General features: G+C 46.6%; 5 protein-coding genes and 1 long non-coding RNA gene across 8 annotated transcripts; 1 reads left to right on the forward strand and 5 right to left on the reverse strand.

The window, feature by feature from the left end:
* Positions 1–13: 13 nt before the first annotated feature.
* On the reverse strand, positions 14–1,115 carry LOC112345965 (intersectin-2-like). Its single transcript, XM_024673817.1, has 3 exons — positions 713–1,115; positions 282–505; positions 14–214 (listed from the first exon to the last, which is right to left on the reverse strand). Exons 1-3 carry the CDS (start codon positions 1,103–1,105, stop codon positions 73–75), a joined length of 759 nt encoding a protein of 252 aa, XP_024529585.1. The 5' UTR covers positions 1,106–1,115; the 3' UTR covers positions 14–72.
* A 19-nt stretch (positions 1,116–1,134) lies between these two features.
* LOC9651654 (sulfite exporter TauE/SafE family protein 3) lies at positions 1,135–3,265 on the reverse strand. The gene is made up of 10 exons (XM_024673815.1): positions 3,145–3,265; positions 2,893–3,064; positions 2,536–2,736; positions 2,355–2,470; positions 2,204–2,290; positions 2,083–2,133; positions 1,756–2,010; positions 1,610–1,703; positions 1,417–1,557; positions 1,135–1,331 (listed from the first exon to the last, which is right to left on the reverse strand). Exons 1-10 carry the CDS (start codon positions 3,172–3,174, stop codon positions 1,255–1,257), a joined length of 1,224 nt encoding a protein of 407 aa, XP_024529583.1. The 5' UTR covers positions 3,175–3,265; the 3' UTR covers positions 1,135–1,254.
* A 3,233-nt stretch (positions 3,266–6,498) lies between these two features.
* On the forward strand, positions 6,499–7,400 carry LOC9651655. The gene is made up of 6 exons (XR_002992251.1): positions 6,499–6,540; positions 6,595–6,683; positions 6,729–6,792; positions 6,909–7,023; positions 7,074–7,154; positions 7,211–7,400. It is a non-coding gene; the product is annotated as an uncharacterized LOC9651655 (long non-coding RNA).
* A 976-nt stretch (positions 7,401–8,376) lies between these two features.
* Positions 8,377–13,847, reverse strand: LOC9650807 (U-box domain-containing protein 13). 3 transcript variants are annotated; one of them, XM_024673757.1, is made up of 13 exons: positions 13,196–13,847; positions 13,040–13,127; positions 12,753–12,983; positions 12,490–12,672; positions 12,299–12,404; positions 12,013–12,247; positions 11,832–11,931; positions 11,666–11,762; positions 11,492–11,588; positions 10,624–11,435; positions 10,444–10,560; positions 9,968–10,381; positions 8,377–9,878 (listed from the first exon to the last, which is right to left on the reverse strand). In XM_024673757.1, exons 10-13 carry the CDS (start codon positions 10,894–10,896, stop codon positions 8,775–8,777), a joined length of 1,908 nt encoding a protein of 635 aa, XP_024529525.1. In that variant the 5' UTR covers positions 10,897–11,435; positions 11,492–11,588; positions 11,666–11,762; positions 11,832–11,931; positions 12,013–12,247; positions 12,299–12,404; positions 12,490–12,672; positions 12,753–12,983; positions 13,040–13,127; positions 13,196–13,847; the 3' UTR covers positions 8,377–8,774. The 3 variants fall into 3 exon arrangements, with proteins under 3 accessions (XP_024529525.1, XP_024529523.1, XP_024529524.1); XM_024673755.1 differs by having other exon boundaries at positions 12,299–12,419; XM_024673756.1 differs by having other exon boundaries at positions 12,299–12,419; positions 13,040–13,847.
* Positions 12,139–14,613, reverse strand: LOC112345993 (PP2A regulatory subunit TAP46-like). The gene is made up of 8 exons (XM_024673896.1): positions 14,597–14,613; positions 14,191–14,419; positions 13,965–14,059; positions 13,754–13,834; positions 13,120–13,127; positions 12,896–12,983; positions 12,490–12,672; positions 12,139–12,247 (listed from the first exon to the last, which is right to left on the reverse strand). Exons 1-8 carry the CDS (start codon positions 14,611–14,613, stop codon positions 12,139–12,141), a joined length of 810 nt encoding a protein of 269 aa, XP_024529664.1.
* A 3-nt stretch (positions 14,614–14,616) lies between these two features.
* Positions 14,617–16,399, reverse strand: LOC9651656 (PP2A regulatory subunit TAP46). Its single transcript, XM_002968931.2, has 9 exons — positions 16,278–16,399; positions 16,095–16,217; positions 15,949–16,035; positions 15,792–15,896; positions 15,547–15,705; positions 15,446–15,481; positions 15,328–15,396; positions 15,003–15,277; positions 14,617–14,921 (listed from the first exon to the last, which is right to left on the reverse strand). Exons 1-9 carry the CDS (start codon positions 16,368–16,370, stop codon positions 14,690–14,692), a joined length of 1,179 nt encoding a protein of 392 aa, XP_002968977.1. The 5' UTR covers positions 16,371–16,399; the 3' UTR covers positions 14,617–14,689.
* Positions 16,400–16,419: the final 20 nt, after the last annotated feature.

The following is a 16,419-nucleotide window of genomic DNA, read 5'->3' on the forward strand; positions in this document are numbered from 1 at the left end:
GGTTTTAGTTTGGTTAGGCTTTAAAGGGTCGAGCGTTCGATTCCGGCGAGCGAGTTTTTTAAAGACTTTCCATCAGAATGGCGTCTTGGTCGTGGCTCTTGCGGCCGAGGCGAGAATGTCACGTCCAGTGATCCTGGAAGAAGATTTCTTGCCAAATGCGCTCAGAAGCTCGTCATCGTCGTCTCGGAGCAGTGGATCCTCGGGTCGCTTGGGACTGCAAAGAAGGAAAAAACTTAGAACTTCAGGGAGAAAAGAGAGAATTTGAGTGAGAGATGGCACACCTGGGCACTTGAGTTGCGAAAGAGTCGTATGCTTCCAGTGGTTTGCCGACTCTGAGCAGCGGGATGGGATCCACGAAGGCTTCGTTGATCCTCGCCTCCAAATCCTTCTCTTCGATCCACGACGAGCTCGACACGCGCAGAGCTTCCAGCCTCTCGTCCCTGGCCTTTTGGTGCTCGGCGACTTGCCTAGCGTGGCTCGCAGCTTTGATCCTTTTTTCCTTGTCCTGTAAAAATCCACCCAAGATCATCAATCCTCCCTCCAAAAAACTCTATCCATCCTCACTCTTTCAATCCAAGAGAACATCCAAGAAGCACGAAAACAATCCATCCAAGATCATCAATCCTCCCAAAAACACTATCCATCCTCAAACCACAGGAGAAAATCGAAGACACACGAAAGAACATCCAAGGAAGAAGAAGAGAGAACTCACGATAATAGCGCGCAAGGACTCTTTCCTCTCCTGCGCCTTGAGCCGCTTCTCCTCTTTCCTCTGCCACCGCAAAATACACTCTTGCTCGCGATGCTGCAAGGCCTTCTCTCGCTCCGCCACATCCGACCGCTCCTTGGCGATCCTCTTCTTCTCCACCTCCTTCTGGAATTCCTTGCGGATCTCCTTGACCTGCTTCTTATACTCCCCCTTGAGGAGATTCATCTTCCCCAGCACGGGCCCTTCGTATTTCTTACCCCCCCATCTGATCGCCCCTTCGCTGTAAGGGATCAGCGCAGCGCGCGTCACTGCTGCGGCATCGGGAGCGGCCGGAGGAGCTGCCGAGGTCGCCATGGCCCTGCATTGCTTCCAGGCGCCCGCCCATCGCCTCGCCATGGAAGAACCCTAAAACCCTCGAAAGCATATTCTCGTAACAAAGTTAATGAAACTTTCTCGAAGAATGAGGATTTCGATAGAGTTCTCTGCTCTCTTTGAGGCGCAAAGAAGAGCTTTCGCCAAGAACTTGATTATAGCGCAATAGAATTTCATGCGCACAGACTTCCAAACCCCATATACTTACCGCGCTTGAGCTCTTGGATGGAATCCACTATTCCCACACCGCCTTCACACAAGAGAGAAGGAAACGAAGAACATAAATGGAATGAGAAGAGAATGACGGAGTAAAGGATCTAACTGCTTGCACTGACCAAGAGATATGACGCTCACGACGATGACGAACACGAGAGTGAATGTGATGACTGAAGTTCTTCCCAGGAGGTTGAGTAGCTTTTGGACAAGCTTCTGGCTTAAAAACGCGGAGACGATGCAAATCGCTCCAAAGTAGAGAGCTGGAGAAAGAAGAATCAACTTTGGAAAATCGATCGATCGAGAAAACATTACCATATGACACTTTGATACGGCCGAGGAAATAGAACTCCACCACGGACAGCGATGACGAGAACAGCATGGCCAAAGTCGCCGTGGCTGATGCTGTCTGTTCCAACAGTAAGAAATGGAGATCCTGGAAGAAAAAAATTGATATCGACCTGTGGAGGAACTCCAAACTCGAGCATGATCGGGCCTAGCGTCGCGCCACCTCCGACTCCAAGCAAGCCGGCGATCGATCCGGCCAGGACGCCAAAAAACACGTAGCGAAAGACGTCCAGAGCTCGGCCCGCGGCTTTTAGAGAGGCGGAAGAACTCTCGCTTGACTCGTCGAGCAAACTTTCTCGTAGCTTGTAGGAGCTGTGTTCACGCATTCTCAATGCCTGAGTGACAGTCACCGCAAGCGTCACGGGAGCCTGGAAACAAAGAAAAAAGCGAAAGCGATAGAAGATCTTGCGCAATAACGTTTCTCCTTTTTGTTTTCTTACTTGTAAGATGTTATAGATCCAGAAGGCTGTGCTGCAATTTGCGGTGTATGCCTGATCAAAAACTTTGTGTAAGAAACTGTGAGAAAGCAAAAAACAAAATATGAAAGGATCGAAAGAGCACCTTTAAGACTTGTAATCCTGTGATCAAGCACCAAACCGCGAAGAGAAGAGACAGTTTTTTCCACTCCACAGTAGTCCACAAAGAATCCTTCCAATGCAAAAGTCAAGATCGATGAGAGCACAAAAAAGATAAACAATTCTATGGTTCGGACCAAGGTGGTGAAATTCGCTGGCCCGGGTGTTAGAGATCCTTCCAAAATCAATCTCTTCTCGTTTGTCTCCTTCTTCCAGGTCTCGAGGCCTTTGGAAAAAGCTCTGGACGCCATAGCTGGAGAAACAAAAGAGAAAGAAGAGTTTGTACGTAGACAGACACGAAAAACTTCCAGCACTCACCGAGAGAGACGACGATCAAGAGCAGCGTGATGAGCCAATTCGGAAAGAGCACATTGAAAGTCACACCGACGCTAATCCCCAAGAGAAGCATTGGCTGGAACAGGAGAGCCAAGTTATAGTCGATGAGCGACGAGTTTGTTTGCGACGATCTCAGCCTGAGATTGTAAGCTACAGTGGAAGCACATTGTGCAAAGATCATACCTGGAGGACACACATCCACAAAAAAAGAGATCACCAAATCAAGAAAGAAATTCTCTTGTTCTTGAAAATCCTCTTCTCCCTGGAGTCCCAGTCCAATCCATTCCAATCTAATCCAATCCAATCCAAGAACACACACGAAAAGAAGAAAAAACTCACATTTGGAGAGCGCCGGCGCGGTCTTTGCATCGAATCCACAGACGAGCATGAGCGTCGGCACGAAGATGCCCCCGCCGCCAACGCCGCCGACGCTCCCCAGCGACGCCCCGAGCACCGCCAGCAGCGTTGCTGCCGCCAGGCGCCATCCAAGCTCGAGCTCCACAACACCGCCCTAGATTGACAACAAGGAAAAGAGAAGAGGTGATTTTCACGAGGACTATTCCATTTGAATTGCTCGATGTCAATTGATACCAAGGTTGCGGCTGTGGAGATTTGTTCCATTTCCAGTGATCGGGATTTGTCCCGTAGCGAGCTTGCGATTGTTCACGCAGTTCTTCTGTCGCTCTTATATGTAAGTTCTTTTGTCGCGGTGATGAGTTGTTTATTTGAACCGCCACCTACGTAAGTGTGAGTGACGAGAGGTCTCAAACTTTTACCTTTGATCTTCATCGTCGTCTATCATTTCACTTTCAAAGGCCTGGCACACACACACGAGTTTACGTGCCTTATTGGACATCCTCAATAATTTCTCGATCGACTTGAAAATTTTTGAGTTCTTGCAGATTTCTAGCGAGTTTATCGCAAGCACAAAGCTCCAATTAAATTTGTATACAAACTCACTTTTTCACAAACTCCACGAATTAGTGAAAGTTGAATGGTATAAGGATCTAGCAGCAAGTGGGCAAACGTGCTTATCTGCCATTTTCTATGACAAATATTTATTTCTTTTGCTTTAGCGAAAAAACAAAAAAAAGTTGTTTAATATATTTTATTAAAATAGATATAACTTAGACGTATAACATAAGTCGATCTAAAATAATTTCATGTATATTATACACAAATTTATTACATATATTTGGCTAAATGATTAATGATTAAATAATAACAATAGATAAAATTACTGTATCCTACAAACAATATAATATTGATTTATTATTATGGCTTCACTCTCAAGGGAATAAAAAGCTCCTTAATAGTGATAGTGGCAAAAGAAATTTAGTAGCACTCAATCCAAAACTCAAGGGTAGAATATATATATATATATATATATATATATATATATATATATATATATATATATATATATATATATATATATATATATATATATATATATATATATATATATATATATATATATATATATATATATATATATATATATATATATATATATATATATATATATATATATATATATATATATATATATATATATATATATATATATATATATATATATATATATATATATATATATATATATATATATATATATATATATATATATATATATATATATATATATATATATATATATATATATATATATATATATATATATATAATTTTAAGGAGAAAATGTGCATTTAAATCTTGAAGAGTATATATTCTCATCAAAATAGGTAAAATAAATAAAAAATAATGCATCAGAAAAAATTTATAACTTATATTTTCCCTAGGCTGTTAAGAAACTAATAAAACATAAAAAAGAATACTGTTATAAAATATAAATATTATGTAGTGTTTTTTATACATCTGTTAGATTAGAGATTTAAAATGATTTTTGTGAAGTGATCCCAAAAGAATAAAGATTTCCTGACTTTGAAGATGGACAATTTGTAAATATCACATTCTCTCAAGAAATTTTAAAAATTACTACTTTTATTTTTGAGTTTGCTATAGAACATTTTAATATCTAATCTTCAAATAGTATAAATACAACACTTTGTCATTTGTCATTAGGGTTATGCAATAGATCTCTATCCATCTTGACCAATACGCTCCTCTCTAGCTTCTAGCCAACACTTAGATCTAGCTAGAACACTCTCTTAGCAGTGCCATACCATGGCTATACCCAAGTCAATCCAGCTCCAACACCACAGCAAGGCTGCCCAACTTTAGCACTAGCTCGGCCATGGCTTCCCAGCTCTAGCTCTCAACCATGGCTTCCCAGCTCCAGCTCTAGCATAGCCATGGCCAACTCAACTATGGCCACCCAACTCCAACTCTTAACTACAACTTTCTAGCTCTAGCTCCAGCATGGCCATGGCCGCCCAACTCTAGCACAGCCATGTCCAGCTTGGCAATGGTCTCCCAACTATAACTCTTAGCCACAACTTCCCAGCTCTAGCTCTGCCCTTGCAATTGGAGATCGTGTGATTGTTCAGCATGGGGATGGACAAGTCAACCTCAAAAAGTGCAAGGAGTGTGGCATGGTGGTTACCAACCCACTGGATATACTCACATGGATGAGATGGCTGATCTTGCAATGATGGCACTATTGGGAACAATGTGGCAGATTTGCTTGGCAAATCACTACATTTGCAAGGGATTGTGGCCAGTCCGTGAAGATTTCCCTCTCTCATACAAGGTAAAGCTCTTGATTCCTGAAAATTTTGATTTCTTGCTTGTACCAGCTCCATCTCTCAGCCATAGCTGCCTAAGCACGGCCATGCAACTCCAGCTCGGCTGCTCTATAGCCATGCACCATAACAAAGTAGGGTCAAGCATAGCTAAGCACCATAGTTGTGAGTAGGAGCAGCCACATTTCAAGTTTCTTATGGCTTGGGATAGGTTAGCCATCACTCTTAGCAAACATCTAAAGTTCCATGCAGGAGACAAGGTTAATAGCTATACATTGGGCCACAATACTTAGTAGTTGAGATCAAGAAAATTTTCGTTGCCGAGTATGTGTATTTAAATATCTTGAGAATAAAACTATAACTATAATCTAAACTAAACTGAGTGCATGCTCCCATGAGTTCATCTCCAACTTGAAGAATCTAATTATACTTTCTAGAGTATTTTTGGTGAAATTTTGCAGGCCACTTCGTGCTAGTTCTCTCCATCTTGCACCAAGATTGGCTTCCACGGCCATATCATGTCCACAAAATTGGACGGTGGCTGGCAAAGTTGTGAGGCGCTCCAGATGTGGACCAGTGTGTGGGAGTCTACTACTCGGGCAAGCTTGATTGCTCCTCCAGCTTTGTCCTTAGACCTTGTTGCATTCAATGGGATCACAATGGCTGCCACCAATGTCTTCTTTGACTAGGCCCTGCATTCGCAATGATGATGGTTACCTTACTTGCTGCTAGAGTCTGGAGCAAAGGTATATCATTTCATTGCTCGAGATGCTAAAATACAATACATTGATTAAGACAAATTACCCGGATAACCACAATGAACATGCTGAAGAGAATAAGGATATCGCGAGTGTAAAAAAGAACTGAAGAACGGATTTCCATTGTGCGTGAAATGGGGTCATCTTGCATTGGACAAAGGATAAAAGGTAAGCCAATGACGTAGGGCTAAGGGTTTGCTCTATGGATCGTTTGCTCGAACCGCGAAGAAAGATCGTGGAGGTGACGCGCTCCATCGCCAAATGAGGACATTCCACTCAAGCAGCATCAGATGTGGGGCTGCGCAATGAAACACGAGGTGCCTCGTCGATGGCTGCCTTCTGGAGGTGAGAGTTTGGAGACTAGATTAAAAACCTCTCTGGTAAGTTTTTTACTCTTTCTTTGTGTTCCGGGTCTCAGAGCAATGAGATTTGGGCTCCCTGCCGCTCCTGGTGGGGCTGCTGCGTCGCATGGTATCCCTGTTGTTGATATCGATGGGGACGGCAATTTTATCATGAACATTCAGGTGCATATCTTGAACTTACGAAGACAACACCTTCATTTATCTTTTGTACGCTAGGAGCCGGCCACAATCCACGTCGAGAAGCTCCGGTCTTGAATAATCAGCATCTGGGAATGGTTGCACAATGGGAGGATCGATTTTACAAGGTATTGCTTTGACAACTTTCAGCAGTTTTTATATTTTGGTTTCAGGCAAACCGAGCTCACACACACCTGGGCGATCTGGACGCGGAAGCAGAGATCTATCCTGACTTCCGTAAGTTTGCTGACGCTTGCAAAGTATGCAAAGTATGCGTATTTTTCGTTGTTACCCGCATAAGTTGTGTATCGTGATTTTTTCTTTAGGGGACCAATGTCGGATTTTTTCTTTAGGGGACCAATGTCGGATTCTCACGGGGAGGACAGGCCATAGAAGGAGAAAGCTCGGGCTTTGGGGTGTTCATCAGAACAAGGCATAGAGCTTGTCTTTCATCATCAGAACTCTCACGTAGGTGTTCGGAGTTTGTGACTTCCTTCATATCCGGCTTGTTTTTTCAGGATTGTTATCCAGTGTTTCAAGAGCATCGAGAAGATAAAAGCAGACAAGGAGGAAGAAAATACATTTTCGTGCCAATGCTGGTAACTGTTGAAACTTTGTTTCTTGTTGTCGCAGCTATAACTAGCTCGTTTTGTAGGGTGCTCATTGCGGCGGTGACGTTTGTCGAAAGAACAACCGATTTTCCTGGTAAGATCCAGAGCTAGCTAGAATAGCAAGCAGTGAGGTGTCTTTGCTTGCTGTAGGCTTCCGATGTACGATGAAGCAAAGCTTCGTTTTATAGTTTCCTTGTGGTATTCCAAGACTAAAGTTTGCTACATTCTTTTGTTTTCGTACTGTAAGGAGCGAAATTTATACTTTCAGGGGACAAACTACGTTTATTAAGCCGTTTGTGACGAGCTACGAACCGGAAATTGACCGGAAACTGGGTGAATTGAAGGGACAGGCGAAAGACTTGACGTATCTTCTCTGGCAGCGCGTTTCTCTATTCTCCCAGTCCAAGTTTTTCGAGTTCCTTCATTGCTTTGGCCTGTCCTCAGAGACTCTTCAGGCTTACAGGCGTCATTTTCCGCAGGTTCGTGCTTTCATCTCGTGTTCTTCATTTTCTCTTCTGTTTTTCTCTAACAGTACTTTTGATGCAGTGCAGTTGCAACCAACGAGCTTCCAGTCGCCAGGAAATGTGGATCCCACGTACTGCAGTCAAGTTGTGATTCGGGAAGGAAGCAAAGAGACCGAGACCAGCTTGACAAGGGACAGTGGCAAGCACGGGCAGCAGCAGCGCTCTTCATTGACATCTCATAGAATTGACCGAGAACCAACATCGCCCTCGAACTTACATCCGCGTCCCTTGACAACCGAAAAGGCAAAAGCAAAGGCAAAGTGAATTTGCTGTATCCAACTAGAGGTATGGACCACGTTTCTTCACCAAAGAGAACTACTTATCACAGGTTGCTGGATCCAACTTAGAGGTATGGAGAGAGAGAGAGAGAGAGTTCTTTAAGTTTCTCGTTGTGGAGAGGAATACTACTGCTGTACTTGTCACAGGACTTTCTTTCACCATTTCGGCGATCAACACGGACAGCCTTAAGTGTTCCAGGAGCTGGAGACTTCGACCAAAAAGATATGCTAGCTAGGGAGAGCTTTCATGACGCGACATTGGTGGCTAAAGATCGATATAATATTTTTCCATGGTTAGTGCCGGCCAGCCATACCGGACGGATGAATGAATGGGATGAACAAACAGTTGTCACGCAAATGATTGGAACACACAAAGGTTTCCTTTGCTCTTTTCTTTAGTGTTGTTTATTCCATCATCGCGCGAAGTTTTATTCAATGCCAAGTTTCCTTTTTTGCTGTACAGCACAACACATCTCTCGCTGCTTTCAGCGAGAAAAAAATGGAGGAAAAAGAAAGAGAGAGAAAACCAAAGAATGTTTTGTTTGTTGGCTGGTTGGTTGTCCGATTGGCCTTGTTTGTTATTTTTTTTTCGGCTCGCCATTGTCTCGGCAACCACCAGGTCGAATGGTTAAAGCTTCAGCATCGTGAAATCCTGAAGAAAATTGGGAACGAAGAAAAAAAAGAAAAACGGAGGAGCAAGGGAAGAACTTACACCACCCAACGCGAAAAAAGAAGAGAAGAACCAAGAAAAAAAAAACCGAGAACTTCCCTCTCTTCACCGCTGCGCTGCTGCGTGAGAGCACTCGCTACAAGACGTTGTCCACTTCGGCCATTTCATCTTGCTTGCAGAGATGCTCGAGCAAACTCCCGGCCTTTCGCCGCGCTCGCATCGTCCCATTCACCGCCAGCTCCGCCAGCGGGAGATACGCCCCGAGCTGGTGCGCCGCCACGACGTGAGCTGAATCGTTAGAACACAATGCTAGCAGCACCGCGGCAGCATTCTCCTTCGTCCTGGCCGAGCCGGAGCTGATGAGCTCCACCAGCACGGGCACCGGCGACTCATTCCCGACCGCCACCCTCCCCTCGTGGTGCGTCACCAAAATGGCCAGGATCGCCAAACTCTCGTCCACCATCCCGGCCCGAGTGTCCAGCAGCTCTCTCATGAGCGCCGGAACTATCCCCGCCCGGACAGCTCTCGCCTTGTTGCCTTGGTATATCGACAAGTTGAAGAGCGCGGTGGCCGCGTCCTTCTTCCCCCGCAAGCTCCCGCTGTTGAAGAGATCCACCAGCGTCGGTATCGCCCCAGACGCTCCTATCGTCACCTTGTTCTCGTCCGCCACGGAGAGACTAAACAGCGTCGCCGCCGCGTTCTCCCTGGCCTCCATGCTGCCACCACGTAGAACTTCCACTATCGGCTCGATGGCCCCGGCTAGAACGATCAGTCCCTTGTTCTGGTCGTGGATGGACAGGTTGAGCAGCGCCGTGACCGCGTGCTCTTGCGTGCGCTTGTCCTGCGTCGAGAGCAGCTCCACCAGGAGTGGAATCCCTCCGGCCTCGGCGATGCTGATCCTGTTTTCTATGCTTCTCTTTGCGAGCAAGCGTAGCTCCCCCGCTGCTGCTCGCTTCTCCTCGAGCTGGCCGGTTGCGAGGCGCTGGACCAAGGCCTCTACAACCACTAAGTCCGTTGCATGCGGTACGTCTATCCCATGGCTGCTGCTGAGCTTCCCGCTCGGCCTGCTGCTGCCGTATCCTTTCGGTGGCTCCAGGCCGTGTGTCTCGCACCAGTGAGCAATGAGGCTCCGCAGTACGTAGTTTGGCGTCAGTACCAGATGCGTGAGAGGTTGTCTCGTCTTCGGGCATGTCTTGTGTCCGGCATCTAGCCACTTTTGGATCGATGCTCGCTCGTAAGTCTGCCAGCCACCAGCAAAAGTGTGTAAGAACAAGGTGAAAGAATAAGGCTCGGCTCGGAGCTTTTGTCTCACGAGAAAACACCACTAACCTGTCCCGTGGCGACGATGACTGGATCCTTCATCAGCTCCAGTGAGATTGGACACTGGAAGTCCTCTGGAATGGCCGGAGGAGCCGGCTTCTCCGCAGGAGCTTCGGGTGTCTCCACCATGGCTGCCTCCGGGTTCTTGGACAGTGCAAGCTCCTGTAGTTTTCCCAGCAACGCGTATACCTTGTCGATGTTCTCGTCACGCTTCGTACCAGCAAACATGGCTTGCAGTGCCTGTGACTCCTGTTGCAATTCGGACATTGTTCTCAGGCGCAACTTCCCAGCCAGTCTCTCCAGAGCCAGCTTGCAACTGTCTCGGTTTCCGCCCAAGACGGTCACTGCATCTTCCGAAAGCTGTGAATCCAGAGAGCTTTGTCTGCCTTTGGCTCGACGCAATTGCGAATGCACAAGCACAACCTGTACATTACAGCAGCAGTTTGTCAGCCACTTTGAGACGATCAAGGAGAGATTTTGCGTGCCTGCTCGTGAACTTCGTCCGACAGGAACAAGGAGTTGTAAGGAAGTTCGTCCAGAGCCTGCCCGAGATTGACGACCGCCGAGCAAAACGCACTGGACACGGCTTCTCCCTCTAGCACCTGATTCCAAAAGCCTGCAAACGTCAGCTCCTTTCACATCCAAGAGCAAATTGTTTCTGTTACCAGATAGAGCTTGCTCCCGCTGTGACACTGGAGCAGCAGCTGCTTGGAGAACTCTAGCGCGCTCTTGAGCGCCTGGAACGACGCGAGCGCTCCCTCGGGCAGCGGCTCCTTGAGATCCCTGACTTCCTCAAACAAGGGGCCTAGCAGCTTAATTCTCCTGGCGAGGCTCACGGACTCCTTCCGGTGCGATTTTATGTACTCCCTGTACATGCTGATATCGTTCACGATGTCAAGCAGCGACTGGAAGAGCAACTGCAAAATGACTTCAGCCATAGTGAGACCACTTCCCCGTGCTCGTTGCTTGATCTTTCTTCACTCTCCGCTGCCTGCCTATCCCAGCTACAAACGATGCTGCTGTCACCCTATCCTAAACGGAAACCAATTCAATCCGCTTGCTTCCTTCAGCATTCCCTACCCGGAGCTTTGAGCCTCGACCACTTCATCCCTTTTGTCCTGCCTGCTGCTATTCCAGCTCGTCGATATTCCTCCTAGCGCACCTAGGATACTACTAAACTTCTATACTGCCCGTGTTCTCCTCCCTATTCTTCCTTTCTCTTCTCCTTCTCATCTCTTTCCCTCCCATTCTTTTGTTCCTGTTTCTACTGCTTCTCCCCCTGCTGCTCGCCAGCCATGGCAATGGTGGGCACATGGCACAGCACATGGTTTGTCGGCCAACTTGGCCAGACGAGACCAGGCCATCCCAGAGCAGCGAACTTAAGCGGGCAAAGACTGGCAACGGATTTTACCAGAAGCCGAAGAAAATAGAAGTAGATGATGCCAAACACATCCCCATCCGGCATGTGTTCCCCGATCTGAAAGAGCAAGCGAGAGAGCTTAAGTTAAAAACAAACATAAAATGATAACTAACCATCTCTTCCCAAAGACTTGCCTTTGATTGAAAGAGCTGGAAGAGAGCTTTACTTAAAACCGGTGAGGAGGAAAGCGTGACATCCCCATCCTTTGATCTGAAAGAGCAAGCGAGAGAGCTTAAGTTAAGAAACGAACAAAAACAAAAGGAAACCTTCAAGAGCTGATAACTAACCATCTCTTCCCAAAGACCTGCCTGTGATTGAAAGATTTGGAAGAGAGCTTTAGTTAAAACCAGTGAGGAGGAAAGCGTGACATCCCCATCTTTTGATCTGAAAGAGCGAGCTTAAGACATAAACAAGAAAAAAAAAAAAAAAAACTTTCAAGAGCTGATAACTAACCGTTCTCTTCCCAAAGACTTGGCCTGTGATTGAAAGAGTTGGAAGCGAGCTTTAGTTAAAACCGGTGAGGAGGAAAGCGTGACATCCCCATCCTTGCTTGCTGCACACATCGTCCTTGCTTCCAGTTAAAAAGAAGGAAGGCGGAAATAAAGTAAAAGAAGAGAATGTGCATTTGGCGTACCCGGGAGCGTGTGTCAGACCGCTCCTCTCTCTCTCCGACTTTGCCTTGCTGTGATGCTGTTTTGCTTCCTTTGGCTTTTAGCAGCACTCTTTTTCCCATCATTCACGAGAACAGGGAGAGATGGGATCAAATGCGGAGCCGAGTGAGGTGGCCAGGCGGCCCAGGCGGCTTTTGTTTAAAGACACAACCAGCTATATCGAGATTTCCGGCCTGAGCATGTTCGCAAGCATGTGCACTGCACAAAGAAAACCATCACAAAAACAAAGCGATTTGTATAGAAACGAACCTTGAAATCTTTCTGGCTGCTGCTGCTGCTGCAACCATATCAAATCCGCAGTGTACGAGGACAGGTGAGCAGTTCAATCTCACTCATGGCGCAAGTACACAGTCCCCTACAGATCGAGCATCTTTGTTGGAAAGCAAGACAAGCTTTAATCAAAGTAAGAAGCAGGGGGGGAAAACACACGCTTTTTTTACCCGCAAGGCGTCAACTTCTTGTTGCCAGAGCCACGAGGATTTTCATCCTTCCATCGCTGCCTCATCGTCACTCCCGTCCTTGAGCCCAGGTCGACTTGGAATAACTGCTGGTTTCTCTCTTGCAACTTCCGCATCACCTCCGTCTCTTTCAGCCCCGCCTGCTCAGTGCTCATGGTTGGCAAACTGCACCACCACCAACCGGGATTTAGCCATCGATAAAAAAGGAGAAAACGTAAAACGAAGAAGGTGAAGAAGCTAGAAACCTGTGACTGGGTTGGAAGATCTGCGCTGCAAGTCGCTCTGTTATGCTGCTGCCATCCAGACTGGCCGGGCCAAAACAGAGGTTGGTTGGCACCGTCCGAAATATTTGCTCTCCCTTCAATTGCATCCCGGGCAAAAGTTGCACAGGTGACTGGTCTCAACACCTTTAACTTGGTGATGGCCTCCGGCCTCGGCTTTGACGTGTCTCTCATCAAGAACGGCTTGAGCAAATCCTGCGCAAAAAAAAAGTAGCTGATACGAGACGAAACCGGAACACACACGCACAAACCTCGTTGTTTTCCTTCCGCATTGTTTCCTCCCTTTGAAGCATTTCTAAGAGATCCACCGCCTGCACACAAGTGCATTTACCTTGCACACTGCCAAAGATAATTGGACAGGAAACCAAGACGTTGATTCCTGGCGTGAAAAAAGAAAGAGAGCTTACTTCTCTTCATCTGGAATATCTTCGTTTGTCCGTAGTGTCATAACTTTGTTTTTGTAGGTAGCACGATTCAAGAGCAACGAGCTGCAAAATCTAAGCTGCAGGAGATTAATGAGAGGAAGGAACGACGGAGGCGTTCCATGCAAGCAGCTGGAACACAAGTTGTTGATTACGACGACGAAAACACGATGGGAAAAAAAAGATTTTAAAAGAAAGAAAGAAAACTTTTCAGCTCGTCGGATCAGAGTAGCGTGTCGATGCCACCAATTCACCCTCCAGTATGAGATCCAGAAGCTCACAGGATCTTACAAAGGCCCCAAAAAACTAAAGACTTCCCAAAACAAAAGAAGAAAAGAATACAAGATCTGAGTATTAGGCGTTAGCTCGCCTAATACTCCAACTTCAATCAACTAAAATAACGAGGGAAAAAAAAAAAAAAGTTCCAAGCAAGTGCTTCAATTCAACGCTTTGGCATTGTGGCGGCAACCTAATTCCTCATCCTAGACAGGAAAATGCGAGGATCACGCAAGAACGCTCCAGCGGAGGAGGCGCTACACATACCGGATCGAGCTGGGAAGAAGAGCTCCTTGTGCGCACAATATCACACTTGAATGGAGAGGAACAAGAACAGCGCAATAAACCCTAAAAGAATCCCACATTCCAACGTATCTCTCAGTGGCTTTGCAAAAAAAGTTCTTTCTTTTATCAACTTGAAATGTCATCACTTCCTGATTTCTTTTAATCCACATCCATTCTACGCCTGGACAGTAACCACAGCTCCAGAGCTCTCTTGTGATAGTCATCACTGCAAAAATTACAAGCCGCATCGTCTCCCGGCCGATCATCTTCCAGGACAGCTTCGGCCTCCTGAAGCAAGAAAAAAGAAGAAAAAACTTTTCGGAAGGAAGAAGAAAATATAGAAGGCAACGAACTTACACTATATCCTTCAAAGGGTGGCCCTTCTTCCACAATATTGTTCTTTGATTAGATGAGCATACGATGACCTCGACGTTCAAGTTCCGCACGACAACAACATGGATCCTCTCTATCCACGATCGTATAAAAGTGAAGAGAAACTTCTCGTCGTCGTCGTCCACGCGAGTGCCGTCATCCTTGAGGTAAGCCAGAAGGAGTGCAGCACGCAACGCCTTGCAAGGCGACTCCATGAAACTCTCCCGAGAGAGAAGCAAGAGCCGATGATCGCTCAAGCCGAGCTGCTCTGGATTCCTGCAGGTTGAAACACGCAATCGGTGACAAAGCAATCACTCACTCAACATTGTTCTTCCTGCTCGACTGCGCGCGAGCACTCCCACTTCTGGCGTTGCTTGTGCAACAATATCATCTTTCCATTCTACTGGATGCTCACGCAAACATAAACCCTCGAAGTTCTTGCTGCAGCTATACCATGCAAAGTTATCCATAGCTGCCAATAACGAATATCCCGATGTTATTCTATGCGTTGGAATAAAGAAGAAAAAGAAACAAGACACGCATCTTTCACCCGCAAGGCGTCAACTTCTTGTTGCCAGAGCCACGAGGATTTTCATCCTTCCAGTCGTCCCACGCTCGCTGCTTGCTCTCCTCTGCCTCATCGTCACTCCCGTCCTTGCTCTCCTCCTCGAGCCAGGTCGACTTGGACTCCTGCTGCAGCTGCTGGTTCCCCTCTTGCCACTTCCGCATCATCTCCATCTCTTTCAGCCCCGCCTGCTCAATGCTCATGCTCGGCAAGCTGCACCACCGCCAAACCGGGACTGAGCCAACAGAACAAAAACGAAAAACGAAAAACGAAGGAGGTGAAGAAACTAGAAACCTGTGACTGGGTTGGAAGACCTGCGCTGCAAGTCGTTCCCTCTCAGTTGTTATGCTGCTGCCAACCAGACTGGCCGGGCCGAACAGAGGTTGATGGCTGTGCTGGTGACCGTCGGAAATATTTGCTCTCCCTTCAATCACATCCTGGGCGAAAGTTGCACAGGTTATCGGTTGCGCTGGTCTCAACACCTTCGACTTGGTGGCGGACTCACGATGCCAGGCCTCCGCTTTAGCGTGTCTCTCGTCAAGAACGGCTTGAGCAAACTCACCTCCGTTCTGCAGGGAAAAGGTGGTTAATACGAGACGAAACCGGAACTCGCACAAACCTCGTTTTCCTTTCTCACAGCTAATAGCATTGTTTCCTCCCGTTGAAGCATTTCTAAAAGATCCACCGCCTGCAAGTAAAAGCTCATTTGCCACAGTCTACACACACGAGTGAATTACCTTAGACACTGCCAAAGATAATTGGACAAACCAAGCCTGCAAAGAGAAATCAAGACGTTAATTCGCTGGTGTGGACGAGGAAAAACGAAAAGAAAACGTACTTCTCGCTCCTCCTCGTCGTCTCCATCTGGAATATCTTCCTCGCCGTAATCAACAACTTGTTTCCCAGCTGCTTGCATGGAACGTCTCCGTCGTTCCTTCCTTTCATTAATCTCCTGCAGCTTAGATTCTGCAGCTCGCTGCCTCTTGAATCGTGTTATCTACACAAGCGAAGTTAAGAGACTGCGAAAAAATCCAAATGCCTTTGCTAGAAAAAAGAAAATTTTTTAAAGGAAAAGGAAAAGACCTTCTCAGCTCTTCGCGTTGCAGGATCAACAGGAGTGTCGCGTGTCAATGCCACCAATTCACCCTCGGGTACAAGATCCAGAAGCTCGCAGGATCTAACAAAGGTCTAAAACATCTCAAAAATCATTGTCAAACCAAGAAAACAAATGAAAGATCACCTTAAGATGATTGATTGCAGCTCTAACAACATCGATACGTTCCGTAGCTGGAGTCCTCTCAGTCAGCTCGCCTAGATAATACTCCACCTTCGATCAAAGCGCAAAGCTAAGAGAACAAAAACAAGGAGAGCAGCAAAAATTCTTACCAGCAAATACTTTAGGTCGGAAGTGCTAACATCCTCCTTCTTCTCGTTGCTGGAGAAGATCGCGAGCTTGTCCACCATCTCCTGGCATTGTAGCAGCAACCTAATTCCCTTGTTGAGCTCGTCCTAGACAAGAAAATGCGAGGCATCACGAGAACGTTCCAGCGGAGGAGGCGCTACACATACCGGATCGAGCTGGGACGAAGTGCTCCGCGTGTGAAGCGCCTGCGCGCGCTGGAACAGCAGCGGCAGCGGCACGTCCTCCACGATCTCGCCCATTTCTTCCAAAATGCTATAAACCCTAAAACGCCCAGGCCAGCGTGGCACT

This window comes from Selaginella moellendorffii, unplaced genomic scaffold (genome assembly GCF_000143415.4).
Source record: "Selaginella moellendorffii unplaced genomic scaffold, v1.0 SELMOscaffold_11, whole genome shotgun sequence".
Classification (NCBI taxonomy): Eukaryota; Viridiplantae; Streptophyta; class Lycopodiopsida; order Selaginellales; family Selaginellaceae; genus Selaginella; species Selaginella moellendorffii.